Below are 16,278 nucleotides of genomic sequence, written 5' to 3' on the forward strand. Positions count from 1 at the left end.
GGGAGGAAGGGCATGGGGGGTGCAGGCAGCCAGCTGCTCTGGACTCCTTTGGGGGTACCCTAAAGATGGGTGTGGGGGCGAGGCAGTCGCGGTGTGTGTGACTGCTGTCTTGGGGCCCAGGTACCTCTGAGGAAACGTGCCCTACTCCCTAAGCCCACGTGACATCATGCACTTACTCTTCAGGTGGCAAGCCCAGGGTTGACTCTGATGGTCGCTTCCAGTGGGACAGGATGGCCACTTCTCCAGTGTCATCCTCCTGCTCCCAAGGGTGAGGTGTGGGAATGTGAGTTTGGAGTAGGAACCCAGCACTTCCTGTCTCTGCCAGCACCTCGCAGGCCAGGGCTGCAGTCCCTGCAGACCCCAGAGGTTCCTGGGAAGGAGAGCCAGAAATGTCTGCCTCCGCCCCCAAAATGTGTCCGAGGTTGCCAGTGCTATCTCCCCACCCAGACACCAAGGCACAGCTTTTGCAAGAGACCTCTGGTCTGCAGTGGAGGCGGGGAAAGGTCTGTGAGGCCCCACAGGGCATGGGGTGGGGTAGACACGAGCCCTGGAAGGGATCCTGAGAGCTGGGCAGCAGCCTAGCCCTGCCACTGTTCGGTCTAGCATTCACCCACCGCTAGCAGCCCACCAGCTCCTGCCCCTGGGCCCAGGCAGCCAGCTTGCCAGCTTGGCAGGCTTTCAGGCCCTGCATTCAAGCCTTTGCTTCACTCGTGGCTCATCCCTTTCTGTCTGCAAAATCCTCACCCTTCAAAGTTGGCCTCCCCCAGGAAGTCATCCCAGTCAGAACCGGTCGGCCCAGGCTCCTGGCTCCCACGGTCTGCATGCTGGTCAGTCATATGGGTGCCTATGAACCCCCAGCTTCCTCAGCCTGGTATTCACCTGGCACAGGCTGGGCAGACAGACGATCGTCCACTCCACCTGCATTCAGTCTCCTGATGGAGATGTGGTGGTTGGTACAGACGTGGGCCCTGCCCTCAACACCTGAACTCACCATCAAGTGCAAGGTGGCTGCGACAGGACACAGGCAGGGGGCTGTGGGTCTGAGACGAGGCTGGTGACGGTCCTGTCCTGCGGGCACCAGACACAGGTGGTACACGGATGGGGTGGGTAGAGATTTGTGACATTCAGGCATTCAGGTGTTGCCCCCACAGAGGTGGGGTTGTGGGGCGGGAAGCAGCCCTGGGGAGAGATGAGGGAGTTTGAGATGCCTGTCCATGAACCCAGTCTAGCTAGGGCGATGCCTCTAAAGTCAGGAGCTGGGCAGACAGTGCAGCCACACAGACCTCTGCTGGCCTCCATTGCTGGCAGCCAACGGGGGTTCCATGGGAGGGGCCCGGGCACTGCTGAATTCAGGGCCATGGCCAGGCAGAGCTGCCCAGAAGTGGTTGGCCTTTTTACTTGTCCCAGAGAAGTGTTTGCATTCATGACCACATGGGTGCAACTTCCCTGCCACCCTCCCCAGCTGTGCCTCCGTCCTGCACCAGATTGGCTCAGGGAAGGGCCCTAACCTCCGAAGCTCCCTCCCATCCCGACTTCTGCCAGCCTGGTGATGCCCACAGCCTTGGGCCTTTCAGTGGCCCTTATTCCAGGCCCCCTCCGCCAGCCCCACCCTTGCAGATGGGGCCCCCGCATAACTGAGGCAGGACGCCACCTCCCCTCCTCAGCAGCTGCCCTCTCCCTGCCCAGGCCCTTCCACCAACTCTCAGGTCCTCAAAAGCCCAGCTCATCTTTTCGGGGACCTGTCTGCCCCCCTTTCTGTTCCATCCCCAGCCCTGCCCGTCCTGCCCACCCCATGGGCCTGGGGTTGGGTCTGACCCCTCTGTTTCCTGGGCCCAGGGTTCCTCTTCCTCCTGGTCCCCCTAGGCCCTCCTCACCCCCTTTCTCTGCTGCCCCTGCGCTGCTCTGTGCTGTCACCCCACCCCTCCCGAGGCAGGAGCTCCCACGACTCCAGCCCTGACTCCACCTTCTGGACTTTCTCCTTGGTGACTAGCGGCCTCCAGCCCATCGTCACACCTTGACAGGGGCTGCAGGCAGGGTCTCAGTCCTGGAGCTGTCCCCCCACCACCACCATATCGCCTCCCTCAGCCTCCGACACCTGCCTTTACCTCCATATTCTCTCAGAGCCCGCGCGGAGCCATTCTGCTCCCAACATCTCTCCAGTCTGTTTCTATGGGGGCCCCTTCACCCAGGCCTCTCTGGTCCAGACCGAGTCTACTCACAGGCAGGCCTCAAGCATCCGGCTCCGCCGTCGCTGCAGGCTTTGATTGCGCCCGGCGCTCGGGAGGCGCTGACCGCACAGCCGGACATAGAAGGGCCTCACGGGGGGAGCAGAAGCCGGCTTGCAGCCTTGACCTGGAGGTTCCGAGGCGCCGCTGGCCAGGGGGCTTTCGTGCGTCGCGCCTGGTCCCCACCCGCTTCCCGCCCCGGGCCTGGCCTCGCCGGGAGCGCGCAGGGGCCGCTTCTCTGGTGGGTGTCTGGGGAAGGGAGGGAAAGGCAAGGCGACCGGTGATTCCTCCGGAGGGCCCCTTCCAAGTTCGCCCCCAAGTTTGCGCGCGGCCGCGTGGGGGCGGGGGCCGCGCGGAGGGGCGGTGGCGCGGCCGGAGGGTGGGGTCTGGCGCGCGGGGCGGGCGCTGCCGCCTGGCCGGCCGCGGCTGGCCCTGGATCAGGGAGCCGATGTGGAATTTCCTGCCCGGCCCGGCGCCCCTCCTGCCGCCCCCCGCCCGGCCGCGCACTCCGCTTCCGGCCGCTCTCGCTGCGGCCGCACCCGCGCCCGCGCCCGCCCCGCGCCTGCCCCGCGCCGCATGGAGGGCGCAGGGCCCCGGGGGGCCGGGCCGGCGCGGCGCCGGGGAGCCGGGGGGCCGCCGCCGCCGCTGCCGCCGCTGCTGCTGCTGCTCTGGCTGCTACCCGGCCCCGCGGCGCCCCAGGAGCTGAGCCCGCGCGGCCGCAACGTGTGCCGCGCGCCCGGGTAGGAGCCGGCCGGGCTGGGGGAGGGGGCCGGAGGGACACCCGGGGCCGGGGGGAGGGGGCGCCCAGGACCTCCCTGAGCCAAACGCGCGGGCCCCTCGGGCCGCCCTCGCTGACCCCGGCTCCGCTCCAGGCCGAGCCCGGGCGCCGGGCCACGACGGTGCGTCCGAGGATACCCTGGGCGAGAAGCGGCCGAGGGTAGAGCGGAGGGCAGCGGACGCCCAGAGGGCTGACACACGGGGTTCGAGATTTCAGACCCAGGAAAAGGGACCCTTGGGCCGGATTGTGAAGGCCGTAAGAAGACGGGAAGCTCATTCCAAGCCCATGGCATGGCATGTGCAAGGGCCCAGACACACGAGTGTGGCTCGAGCCGTGATGGAGGGAGGGTGAGCGTCCAGGAGAGATGGAGCGAGGCTCCTGATAAGAGGGAGCCGCGGAGGTCTTGAGGCAGGCGAGTCGGAAGGACAGATTTGTGTCCTAGAAAGAGCGGGCGCGGGTGGGAAGAGGGTGGTTATGGAGGTGGGCGTCGAGGAGCCTGAGCTCAGAGTGGCCCAGAAGCGGGAATAGAGAGACAATGACGTGCGCCGGCATCGGGAGGATGGGGGACTCCCGGGTGGGGATACGGGGTGCAGAGGGGCGGCGCAGAGGTGGGCGCCACGAGGAGCCGGGCTGGGGAAGCCAGTGTGGGACAGGAGGGGACAGGCTCTGCCGGAGGGCGCCGGGCTCAGGACCTTGCGCGGAGGTCGAAGAGCGCAAGCCAGGACCCAGGAGTGGGCGCAGGAGTCGGAGGACCCGGTCGGTCTGTCAGAGGCCACTGCGAGGTCAAGGGCATCTCCGCGCGGGGGCGAGGAGCCGGCGTGAGGGGGTGCCTTGGCGCGGGCCGGGGGCGCCAGGCAGGCGGGAAGCTGGAGAAGCATCACGGGCTCCTGGCGGGTGCGGTGGGGGCGCCCTGGGCCGCAGGGCCCAGGGAGGCCGCGTCCGGGGGCAGGCGGTCGCGGCAGACAAGGGGCTGTGAGGGGCCGCGCGGGGTTTCCGAGCTCGGATCCCGAGGCGCGCAGACCCCTCCCCGCTGCGAGCCCCGCCTCTGGGGCGGGGGCCGGCCTGGCCCGCCATCTGCTTCACATCGACGCCGCCGCCGCCGCCTCCCGGGCCTCCCGGGCCTCCCCGGCCCCAGGAATGCAGCGGCTGTGGCGGGCGGGGCCGCCTGGGGAGTGGGAGGGCGCGATCGTCGCCGGCCCTGTCCCTCCGCCTCGGCTCTCCTTCCCTGTGGGGGTCCGTGCCAGGGGTGGGGGGTGGGGGGATCCGATGGCAGGCAAAGCTGTCCGGAGCTTCCTCCACTCCCCCTCTCCCCGAGATGTTCCATCAGGCGGCCTGTTCCAGTAGCCAAGAGCCTGGGTTGGGTTTCAGATCCTGGTGCCACCTCTCCCCATCTGAGTGGCCCCGGGCACAACGCTTAACCTTTCTGGGCCAGTCCATACTCCTGTCCAGTGGGGGTGGTGGTGGTAGAGGAGGGATGACTGTGATCCTGTGTGGAGCTGGTTAATGGGAAAGACGGCACTCCCCCATCCCCCCCAGGGTCTGGACCATCTCTTCATTACCTTCCCAAGGCTGGGCCTTGCCAGGTTCCCATTAGCGTTCCCTCCCTCCGGAGGCAGGAGGACTAGGGCAGGGAGCAGCTCTCAGTCAGTAAAATCCCATACACTTAATGTGTGCAGGCCTGTTGTTGGTGCAGGGATACAGCTGTCCTGTGTGGAGGAGATTTACAGCAAATCATCTGACATCTGGCAAGGGCTGGGGAGGAGGTGTTCAGTTGGGGAGACCCAGTGGGAAGTGATGAGTGAGAGAGGCCTGTGGGAGAGGAGGCAGAGCAGGGTGGCATCTGGGGCAGGGCCCTGAGTGCAGAGGGCCTGTTGGAAGCACAGGAAGGAGCCCTGGGGGCTGGGACAGGGATGGTGGAGGAGAGGCCACAGGGCGATGGGAACCCCCGTGGGCTTTGCACAGAAGAGGGGCAGGATGTGACCTGGGTTGGCTGTCAGGTGGCAGATGAACTGGGGCAGGAGGGCAGAAGGTGGGAGAGAACCAGGGAGGGTGAGGGTGGCTCTCACAAGGCTGGGCGGGGGACAAGTGGCCTGTCCCATCCTAGATCCAGTTTGGAAGGTAGAGCTGGCGTGTTACTCAGTTGATCCACTCTGGGAGAGAGCAGAGTCCCCTTCCAGCCTCCCAGCCTGGAAGGACAGTCTTTACCCTGAGATGGAGAAGACTCGGGGTGGGAGGGGCTAGTGGGGAGGAGGGCCCCCCTCGAGGCCTCCGAGGCATTGTCAGTGTCTGGATGGGACCTAGGGAGCTTCCCCAGGGAGCTAGAGTGGACAGAGCAGGGGAGGGAGGCGGGGGGTGGGGCAGAAACCAGGGGAGGGGTGCCCAGGGGGGAAGGAGGAGAGTGGGGCAGGCATGGAGTCCCAGGGGGCGTGGAGGCAGAGGAGCTTCCTGTCTGGACTGGGGAGAGAATGGGACAGACACTGGCACAGTGAGCAGGCAGTGCTCTTGGGGAGCTTTGCCGAGGTGGCTTGGGCAGGTTCAAGATGAAGGTTTAAATCACCGCAGCTTCATTTGCAGTAACAGTGATCTATGGGGGGGCAGCCTGCAGCACAGCCTGCTTGCTGAGGGGCCTGGATTGACACCCCAGGGTCCTTCCCTAGTGTAGGAGCTACCCCTGCACTGGGCCATCTTTCTTGTCATCTCACTTTCATAAGATCTGAGAAAATGGGCCTGCCAACCTAGCCCAGCCTTTTCTGCCAGCCCGTCCCAGAAGGAAAAGTCCCACAGACTCATCCTCCACGTGGGCTCTGTCCTGCCGGGGAGCAGGGTTGTTAGCTCTGTTGGGTGGGGCCTGGGCACCAGCCATGCTGGGAGGACCAGGTGAACTCAGGGACTTCCTAGAGCCTGCTCAGCATGGGCTGGAGCTCACAGCACAGCCTCGGCTGAGCTCATAGTTTGTGCTGGACACATCTTGACTCTCTTAATCCTCCTGCCAAACCTATGGGCCCCATTCTACAGATTTAGCAGCTGGAGCTCAGAGAGGTAAAGTTCTGTGCCCAAGGTCACACAGCAAGTGGCAGACCCAGTCATCCAATCCAGCTTAGTGTGGCCCTAAAACCAGGCTCCCAACCTGATTACAGAGCCATGCAGCCAGGTCGTCCAGGATGGAAGGTGGTCAGTGTTCCTGGGCCATCCCAGCAGGCCATCTGGTGAGGCTGCCTGCAGGAGGGACCTCTACAGAGGCTCTCCATCTGGAGACCTGGGTTCATACTGGCAGAAGAGGCAGGAGGGTGATGGGCCCTCGGACCTGGGTCTCCCTACAGATGGCCATCTCGGAGCTGGGAGGGTGGGGACAATGGGGGCCAGAAAATCCAGGCCTGCTTAGAGTTCCTGTCTCTGGTTTCCAGTTTTATTTGTGGAAAATAAGGTGGCCCATTCCTTGAAGTTTGGGGTTTTATGGATCCTGTTCCCCAGGTCCCATATCTTTGGCCCAAAGGAGAATCCAGCCCTTTCTGGGAGAGGGGGCTCCCTTGGAGTCCGGGGGCCCCATCCAGGGTGCGGTGATCATTTCGAGCTGGGAACGGTTGGAGGGCATCTTCTGAGGGGTGTGATATGGGGCAGCTGCAGCCTTTCCCTTCTCAGGCCATCCCACCCCCACACCAGGGTGCTCAGGCCCCTCCCACCTCCTCCCATCACCATATCCCGGTTCTAGATTCACATCCTTCCCAAGAGGCCCTCTCCTTTTCTCTGAAGTGTGAATGGTGGCTATGTGCCTTTAGCATTTGGCTGAAGTTCTAGGTCTGATGGGACCCTGCAGAACTGCAGCCTGAGTGTCTGTTCCTTCTCAGCCTCCTTTGCCCCACAGTGTGGGCACACCCCACCTCAGCCCTCATGGCCCTCACCAGTGGCCATGGCTTCACTTGGGCAGGGCCTCCAAACCTTTGTGCCTACACACCCCATAAGCCCAGGCCTTGGGAGGCTGCACCACCCTGATATGGGACACATAAATTTTTTACCTCCTACTGTACCTTGTAAAGCCAAATAAAATTAAACAAGATTTTATGAAAGTTCACGGAGAGGACATTCTAACGTTGCCTTCCTCCAGCCCAAGTCTCGCCCTGGTGCTCTGCAGCCCTCAGTTTTACTTTCCTTACTCAGATGGAGGACTCCCTGGGTGTACCTTGCCCCTCTCCAAGTGGACACCTCGCTGTGTCCACCACACTCAGAGACAACCCATCTGCCTTGGTGCTCCAGTTGGGCATCCAGATGTGCCCACCCGGCCCAGCCAGTCCTGGCACTGCCCAGGTCACGTCATATCTGGATCCCTGACACCCATCTGGCCAGAACCCCACCCCCAGGGATGCCCTAGACCTCCATGTCTGAGCAGGTCCTGGAGGCCCAGGGACCTTTGCCCCACCCCCACCTCACTGCTGCCCCTCCTGGGACATGTGGGGTCTCTTCTCTGGCCTAGTGGATGGGGGAAGAGGGCACAGATCAGGAGGAGTGGCGAGACCCCTTGTAGAGGGAACTGGGAAGTTCTTGGAGATGGTCTGCCATCTGCCGCCTCCCAGTGTCCGCTCTAGAGGGCTGGAATTTGTGTCTTATTCACTTCGAGTCTCCCAAACCTACAGCAGTGCCGGGCACACATGAGGGCCTTTATAACCACCTCCCTAGGGCAGGGTGGAGGTTACTGGGGGACCCAGCGAGGACTAGGAGTGGGTCCCGAGCTCAGGCGCCCTCTCTCTGCCTGCAGCTCCCAGGAGCTCACTTGCTGCGCCGGCTGGAGGCAGCAGGGGGACGAGTGTGGGATCGGTGAGTAGGGCACCCTGGGACTTGGGCAGGGGGCGGGGTCACGGAGAGGAGGGATAGTGTGGGGGCTGAACTCGGGACAACTTGGGCGCGTCTCGTCCGCAGCTGTGTGCGAAGGCAACTCCACGTGCTCGGAGAACGAGGTGTGCGTGCGGCCGGGCGAGTGCCGCTGCCGCCATGGCTACTTCGGTGCCAACTGCGACACCAGTGAGCGCGGATTGTGGCGGGCGGGGCAGTGGGGCAGGATCCCAGAGATGGGCGGGGCCTGAGTCGGGAGTGGGTCCCCGGGGGCGGGGGGCTGGACACGGGCAGGTTCGGGCTGGGTCTGGGCCCCGTCGCGAGCACCTGGGCTTCCCACCCTCTCCGCTCGCTCTGCAGAGTGCCCGCGCCAGTTCTGGGGTCCCGACTGCAAGGAGCTGTGTGTCTGCCACCCACACGGGCAGTGCGAGGACGTGACGGGCCAGTGTACATGTCATGCGCGGCGCTGGGGCGCACGCTGCGAGCATGCGTGCCAATGCCAGCACGGCGCGTGCCACCCGCGGAGCGGCGCGTGTCGCTGCGAGCCTGGCTGGTGGGGCCCACAGTGCGCCAGCGCGTGCTACTGTAGCGCCACGTCGCGCTGCGACCCACAGACGGGCGCGTGCCTCTGCCACGCAGGCTGGTGGGGCCGCAGCTGCAACAACCAGTGTGCCTGCAACACGTCGCCGTGCGAGCAACAGAGCGGCCGCTGCCAGTGCCGCGAGCGCACGTTCGGCGCGCGCTGCGAGCGCTATTGCCAGTGCTTCCGCGGCCGCTGCCATCCGGTGGACGGCACGTGCGCGTGCGAGCCCGGTTACCGGGGCAAGTACTGCCGCGAGCCTTGCCCTGCCGGCTTCTACGGCCTGGGCTGCCGCCGCCGGTAAGCGCGGGCCCCGGCCGGGGAGGGAGAGGAGGGGCAGGCGCCGAGGGAGCCGGGGTGAGGCGGCCGGGACCCCGCCTAGCCTCCTGCCCCTTCCCCAGATGCGGCCAGTGCAAGGGCCAGCAGCCATGCACGGTGGCCGAGGGCCGTTGCCTGACGTGCGAGCCCGGCTGGAACGGCACCAAGTGCGACCAGCCGTGCGCCACCGGTTTCTACGGCGAGGGCTGCGGCCATCGCTGCCCGCCGTGTCGCGACGGGCACGCCTGCAACCACGTCACCGGCAAGTGCACGCGCTGCAACGCGGGCTGGATCGGTGACCGGTGAGCAACCCGTGTCCGCCTCAGACACACAGCCCCCAGCCGGCCTCCCCCGATTGCCCTCCACGGAGGGCTCTGTGGGCTTAAGGGTCGTTTGCCTGTTTCCGCTGACGCCTCCTCCCCGCGTTCCGAGGTGTGAGACCAAGTGCAGCAATGGCACCTACGGCGAGGACTGCGCGTTCGTGTGCGCCGACTGCGGCAGCGGCCACTGCGACTTCCAGTCGGGACGTTGCCTGTGCAGCCCGGGCGTCCACGGGCCCCAGTGAGTGCCCGGGGACCCAAGGGGTTTGAGGGGTCTGTATCCGGCACTGGGCTCCAGCCAGACCCCAGGTGCTGCTGCGTTGGCCGACCAGGCGGGACCCAGGCTTGGCCCCTCAGCCTTGGCCCCCATACTTCAGCTAGGGAGAGACAACAGGCTCTTTGGGGCAGCTTCCTGCCCTGGGTGGAGCCAGCTCTCGAGCGGGATCTAGCAACCAGGTCAGCCTGTGGCCAGTGGGTTCCTTGAGGGCTGCAGGGCTGAGGTGACCCGGAGATGATGTGGAATGAGCAGGGACCTCCACGTACAGCCAAGGGTCTCGTCTGGCAGCCCCTTTTCCCCCCACAGAAGAGTCAGCCCCAGCAATGGGCACTGCGGCCAGTGTCCACGGCCCGTCCCCTAGACTCCGTCCCACTGGAGTGCACACATTTGTTTCCAAAACATTGATCGCTCAGGGTGTGCTGGAGGTGGGGGTGGGCTGCAGTCCCTAGAGAATGGAGAACCCGGGGCCGGGCCGGGGCTGGCTGGCCGCGGGGGCGAGGGCGGGAGGCGTAACCGAGGGCCGCTTGGCTCTCCCAGACCCCACGCCCCTCCCTGACCTCGCGCCCCCGCAGCTGTAACCTGACTTGCCCGCCCGGGCTCCACGGCGTGGACTGCGCCCAGGCCTGCAGCTGCCACGAGGACTCGTGCGACCCGGTCACCGGTGCCTGCCGCCTGGGTGAGTGGGTGAGGGCGACCCGGCGGGGGCGCGGGGGCTGCCGGCACCTCGCTGACCCTGTGACCCCCACAGAGACCAACCAACGAAAGGGTGTGATGGGTGCGGGCGCGCTGCTCGCCCTGCTCCTCGGCCTGCTGCTCTCGCTGCTCGGCTGCTGCTGCGCCTGCCGCGGCAAGGACCCCGCGCGCGGGTGAGGCTTCCAGCTCCCTCCCTTCCCCGGTTCCGGCCGTGCGGGGACTGCAGCGCGGCGCGCCGTTCCCGGCCCCGCCCTGGGGGGCCCCACCCTTCGTTAGCTCAGGCCCCGCCCTCCTTGAGGTTCTGCTCCCTTGGGCCTCTCCCGGCCTTAGGCCCCGCCCCTCCGCTCAGGCCTCTCCCTCCCTGTGGATGGGCTCCCACGGGCTCGCCCCGCCCCTCTGGAACAGGCACGGCCCCGCCCCTTCGCTTAGCCCCCGCCCCCGCAGGGAGCTCTCGCTTGGGAGGAAGAAGGCGCCGCAGCGCCTATGCGGGCGCTTCAGCCGCATCAGCATGAAGTTGCCCCGGATCCCTCTCCGCAGGCAGAAGCTGCCCAAGGTCGTAGGTAAGGATGACGTAGGTAAGGAGTCTCCGGGGAACACCCCCCGACGCAGGAGGCTGCTGGGAAATGGGTGTGACGGGGTCGGTGTAGGAACTGCGGGGCCTTGAGTGTCGATGTGGGGGCGTGGGGAGGTGCGACCAGGGGGAGGAAAGAAGGATTGCGGATGCAGGGGAGCCCTGGAGGAAGGCAGGGGTCCTACGTGTGCGGGCAGGTGTGGGCCCTGTCTCGGTGACTGTGAGTAACTGCATGTGTGGTGTGGTGGGGCAGTGTGGACTGGACATCCGCGGCCGGTAGGCCCCCGCAGTCTGCGGGAGTGAGTACACTGTCGGTCCTGATGCGAGCTGCAGGTGGACGCGGGCACCTGTGAGTGGGAATGCCCTGCCACAGGAAGACCCGCCCCCGGCCCGGATCCCCAGCTGTGCCCTGGGTCTTTCCTGGAAAGTGGGCAGGCTGGTCCCTCGGCCCCCACCCTACCTCAGGACGGGGCTGGGTGCGGGGCGATGCTGCTTCTCTCCTTCTGCCTGCACTGACTCACACCGGGGTGGAGTCTCTCTGCGTCTTTCCCACTTGTTTCCAAAGATGAGGGGGATGGGGAGATGAAGTCTCCTGGGAGGTAAAGATGCAGACAGCTGAGAAAACCCCTGGGCCCACTCAGCAGAGTGGGATTTATGGGCACAGATGTGGGGGCTGGAACCCACATCCCATTTGTGAGAGGGGGACGGGCTGGCCAGCCTCTGGGATTCCCCCGTTGTGGGGTCTATGTCTGTGGAGGCTGTGCCTAGGGGTGCAGCCTGCTGAGACGGCTGAGGCAAAGGGTGGCTTCACCACTGCACATTTGCATTCAAAAACTGCTGCAAGACAGGGTCTGAAGCGTGGCTTGGAGGCCCTGATGGGCTCTCCCAGCCAGGTGCTCTCTTTTCCCAACTTTCGGCCCGACCTCACTCAGCTCCCTGGCCGTACACTAGCCTGTTGAATTGCCTGTCCCACCCACTATCTTGGGGTAGGGCTGGCTTGGGTCCCTCCATCATTTGTGGCAGGAGGGCTGGCGAGGGCACTGGCTGGGGCAGGCGGGGCCCCTGGCAGCTATGCCTCCCTCCTTCCCCAGTGGCCCATCACGACCTGGATAACACGCTCAACTGCAGCTTCCTGGAGCCACCCTCGGGGCTGGAGCAGCCCTCGCCATCATGGTCTTCCCGGGCCTCCTTCTCCTCCTTTGACACCACGGATGAAGGCCCCGTATACTGTGTACCCCACGAGGGTGAGTGCCCCTCTGCTTGGGGTGAGGACCCCTCTCGCTCTGACCCAGTGAAAGGTTCCAGCTGAAATTTCTGTGCTCTAAGAGACAGGCAGCATGGGGAGGAAGGGCTAGTGATGCTGTTAACTGGGGGGTGGATACACAGTTGAGGTTGCAGAGTGGGCTTCTTTGCTGCCCAGCACCAGACTGGGGTAGGGTCTGGGGAGGTAGCCACAGCCCAGGTTCACTTCTGGGGAGACCAGGCAGAGAAAATTCCGGGCCTGGGGAGGAGGTGGCAGAGGAGACAGGAAATGGGGTTTGCAGGATATGGGGACACACTTTCACCTGAAGCCTTGGCTCACAAACATCAAGAAGCAGCCTGAATAGCTGGGCTTCTGGCCTCTCTCTTCCCCAGACCACCCCCGTGAATGACTTTGGGCAGGTGACTAACCTCTGAGCCTTAGAAGGCCTTTCTCTTAAAGAAGGACTATGAATCGAGGGTCAAATGTGGTGATGGTGGCCCCCCAGGCTGGGGATGTGGTGGGGGAGGGGTGCGAGTCCAGGCCGAGTTGGGGCTGCAACCCAGGAATTAGCCCCACTACCCCAGCCCTCCACCTCCGGGGCTCTGAGCTAAGTTTGTGGTCAGTGCAGTGAATGTGCCAGGCATGTCTGGATGCCACGGCGACTGAGCGCCAGCTGGGGCGGGAAGAGGAGGGGAGGCGGGGCGCCAGCGAGGGTTTGCTCTTGGAGGCTGGGGGGCCAAGCTCTTTCCGGAGGAGGTGACCGCCCCGCTCGTCCCTTGTCAGAGGCGGCAACCGAGAGCCGGGACGCGGAGGTCCCCATCGCCCCAGCCACTGCCCCTAACGAGGCGCTGGCTTCGTCCCCTGCACCGGTGACTACGCCCGCGGAGGAGGCCACGCCCCTCCGCGCGTCCTCCGACAGCGAGCGGTCAGCGTCGAGCGGGGACGGGCCTGGCGGGGCGCTGTATGCGCGTGTGGCCCGGCGTGAGGCCCGGCCGGCCCGGGTCCGGGGCGAGGCCCGAGGCCTGTCGCTTTCGCCATCGCCCGAGCGCAGGAAGCCACCGCCGCCCGACCCCGCCACCAAGCCCAAGGTGTCCTGGATCCACGGCAAGCACGGTGCCGCCGCCGCGCGTGCGCCGTCGCCGCCACCCGCGGGCCCCGAGGCCGCTCCCAGCCCCAGCAAGAGGAAACGGACGCCCAGCGACACATCGGCGCGGCCGGACGAGCCCTGCAACCCTAGGGCCCGCGACCCGACGCCGCGACCCCCGGGGCTGGCAGAGGAGGGGTCGGCCCTCGCCGCACCCTCGCCGCCCCGGGCTCGAGCGCGGGGCCGTGGCCCTGGCCTCTCAGAGCCCACGGACGCTGGCGGTCCCCCGCGCAGCGCACCTGAGGCCGCCTCCATGCTGGCCGCCGAGCTGCGCGACAAGACTCGCAGCCTGGGCCGCGCCGAGGGGGCCGTGGGCACGCAGGGCCCCCGAGAGAAGCCGGCGCCGCCGCAGAAGGCCAAGCGCTCGGTGCCTCCCGCCTCGCCGGTCCGCGCGCCCCCCGCGCCCGAGGCCCCAGGGCCCGAGAAGGCGGCAGCGGGCGCGCCCGGATCCGACACCCCCCGAAAGAAGACCCCCATCCAGAAGCCGCCTCGTAAGAAGAGCCGGGAGGTGGCGGGCGAGCCGGGCCGAGCGGGCGCGCCCACCCTGTAGTAGGTCGGCCCCGCCGTGCCTGCAGCTCCTCGACTTAGCAGCGCTGCTTGTCACCCCGCGTCCCGTGCGCGCCCGGCGTCTCCCGCGGGGGCCCCAGCCCAGAGCAGCCTGGCGGGAGGCTGCGTCTCACTGGCTCAGGCCCAACGGCCCTCCTGGATGGGGTCCCGCGCTCGGGCAGGAAGCCCCATCCCAGTGGCTAAGGCCTGACAGACGCTTTGCTGGCCCCTCCCTTCCCATGGCCTGCCTGTGGAGGGCTCCCACCAGCCCGGGTCTCAAAGGCCAAGGGCAGGAGGGCTCTGCCTAAAGAACACCTCTTACTGGCCAAGAGTGCCTTGGCTGGGTCACCTTCTCACTGGCTGAGGCCAGAAGCACTTCCACCCTGGCAGTCTCTCTCTGGCCAGGGCCTGGCGCCTCTGGCTGGAGGTTCCCTTCTGTGACCCTAGCCAGAGGCTACTTCCACTGGCCGAGCCCCAGGGCATCTGGTTGACCGGAGCCTGGGGAGGAGGGCTGGTCTCTGCTCCTCAGGAGGCTTGGCTGTCTCCCCACCCACCCCAGCCCCACCCACGCTCTCCCAGCCCCAGCCTCCCCAGCCCTGGCCCCTCTGCTGTCGAGCTGGTTTTGATGGCCTCCCACCACCCCACATGCCTGGGAATCCGAGGGGCAAGTCCAGTGGCCTGTGGAGATGTATTTATAGGCCCCCGGCAGGGCTGCTCCCACCCCATCCGGGTGCCCCAGGATGGGCTCCTCCCGGCAGGGGCTTGGCCAAAGCTTTCTTAATAAAGTGCCTTTTTTCTCCCCGTGCTCTGACTGCTTCCTATCTGCGGGCCTCTTGACGAGGATGTCCCCCCCAAAGAAAGTGTGCCAGGATCCCTCGACCCAAGTGGAGCCTGGGAGCCCAGATGTGGGTCTCCCAGGACTATGTTGGAAGTGGGTCATGTCCATCTGCCCATCCTTCACCTATTTATCAAGTTTATTGGGCACCCACCTCGGCCCACCCCATCCTGGACTGGCAACCTGGGATGAAGGGTGTGTAGGAGCAGATAGAGTGGCACCCTTGGCTACGAGGAAGGAGCCAGCGCATGGGGCTGCTTCTGCCCTGCACCTTCCCCACTGCCCACTGCTGTTATACTTGGGGCCTCGAGCTGTTTGGTGTGGCTGGGGCGGGTCAGAGGCTGGGGCCAGGGTGTAGCGGGCCACGGGCACAGCCTCCAGCCGGGCCGCATCTGGCACAAACAAGACAGTCTGGCACCACACAGAGCCCCGCTGTCCATCTCAATGGGCTCCCTGTCCTCAGCCGGAAACTCTCCCGGCCCGAGAGGTGGGGGGAGGGGGAGAGCCCGCCTGGCCCAGAGCCCTGGCTGGCCCTGCTGGCAGTGCCCCCCCTCCCCTGCTCCCCCGCCCAACCTCGGCCTGCTCCCACTCTGGCCTGGCCTTCTTTCTGTGGCCATTTGTCCTAATGTCTTCACTGCTTCTGGCCCTCAGATGGCCTCGCAAGTGACCTTCCTGAGCTCCAAAGCCTCACTTTTCTACCGTGTCCGCTGTCCCTCATCCATCTGGGCTCCTCCCATCTCGCTGCCTCTGCCTAGCAGGCCTCTTCCTCACCTTTTGCTGCCAGCTCTTTCGATCAGGAGATTCTGCCAAGATTCTCCATTTATCTCCCCATCCCCGCCCCATAGGCCCCAGCACGACCAGAGTCTGGCCAGTGCTGGCAGCTCAGGGATCTCACCTGGCAAGTCTCTTGCCCTCTGGCCAGATGCCACGTGGAGGTAAACGTCAGTGACATGTACAGGGGCTGAGCCACCTGAGTGGAGATGGCCTCATGGCACAGGCGGGACATCTGGCGTGGCTCCCGTGGCCGTAGTCCCTGCATCTGTCCTGGTCAGGCAGCACGTGGAAGGCAGGCTCCCTGTCCCCGGGGCACGCACCTTCCCTCGAGCCAGCTGGGCACCCTCCCAGCCGTGGCCCTGCGCCTGGCCAGCCTCATCCCTTCTGGCACCAGGCCATGCTGGCTGCCGGGGCTCAGAACACAGGCTTAACGTCAGCCAGGAGGGGCAGCTGCCCAGCTGGGCTCAGCAAGGGCAGGGCAGTGGCTGAGGAAGGTGGTGGAGGGCAGTGAGGTGGTTCGGGCCACAGTCTTGCCATGTACCCCCCACCCACCATGTGCCACCCTGCCGCTCCCCAACCCCTGAACCCCTGCTCCAGCTCGCCTGCTCCCTGGCCTGGATCAGCACCGTGTGGGGCGACCAGAGCTGTCGCATCGGCCAGGCCTTTCCTGAGGCCCCTCCGCCGCCTGCTCTGGGAGCCTCCAGGCATCCAAGACCCTGAGCTTCAGGAGCCCCTCTGTGTGGGTGCCTCACAGAGCAGGAGCACCTCCCGCACTTCTGGCAGCCAGCCCTGCCACCCTGGGGGCCAGATGCTGTGGCCTGGAGACCAGGCAGGACCTGGCCCAAGAAACCCCCCAGGATGATCCGGTAGCCACCTGGAGAGGGAGCTGCTGGGACCCCCTCCCCACCCCCATAGGCCTGCAGCAGTGCTAGCTCCCAGGGCAGGCGCCACAAAAGGGAACCGCGGCTGCTGGAACCTCCGTTGCCATGGGGACGAGGACCACAGGACCCACATCTGGTAGCGATTGAGGAGGAAAAATTATGAGTCGTGGAAAACGCAAATATTTTTTGTAGCACAGAGCACAAAGGAGCGGGAGGAATGTGGGACTGGAGAAGGCCTGAGCCCTGCCGGCTTTCAGGCGGGGACAGAG

At 65.8% G+C, this 16,278-nt stretch overlaps 1 protein-coding gene across 2 annotated transcripts; it reads left to right on the forward strand.

Annotated features, from left to right (window-relative positions):
* Positions 1 to 2,786: 2,786 nt before the first annotated feature.
* SCARF2 (scavenger receptor class F member 2) lies at positions 2,787 to 14,299 on the forward strand (the record flags this gene model as incomplete). Of its 2 annotated transcripts, none has more annotated exons than XM_082667707.1 (11): positions 2,787 to 2,965; positions 7,754 to 7,812; positions 7,915 to 8,016; positions 8,188 to 8,707; positions 8,809 to 9,027; positions 9,158 to 9,286; positions 9,895 to 9,998; positions 10,071 to 10,188; positions 10,460 to 10,575; positions 11,678 to 11,830; positions 12,613 to 14,299. In XM_082667707.1, the coding sequence occupies 11 exons, from the start codon at positions 2,802 to 2,804 to the stop codon at positions 13,521 to 13,523; spliced, it is 2,595 nt and encodes an 864-aa protein (XP_082523833.1). In that variant the 3' UTR covers positions 13,524 to 14,299. The 2 variants fall into 2 exon arrangements, with proteins under 2 accessions (XP_082523833.1, XP_082523834.1); XM_082667708.1 differs by having other exon boundaries at positions 2,802 to 2,965; positions 10,445 to 10,575.
* Positions 14,300 to 16,278: the final 1,979 nt, after the last annotated feature.

This window comes from Grampus griseus (assembly GCF_964374135.1).
Source record: "Grampus griseus genome assembly, chromosome: 12".
Lineage (NCBI taxonomy): Eukaryota > Metazoa > Chordata > Mammalia > Artiodactyla > Delphinidae > Grampus > Grampus griseus.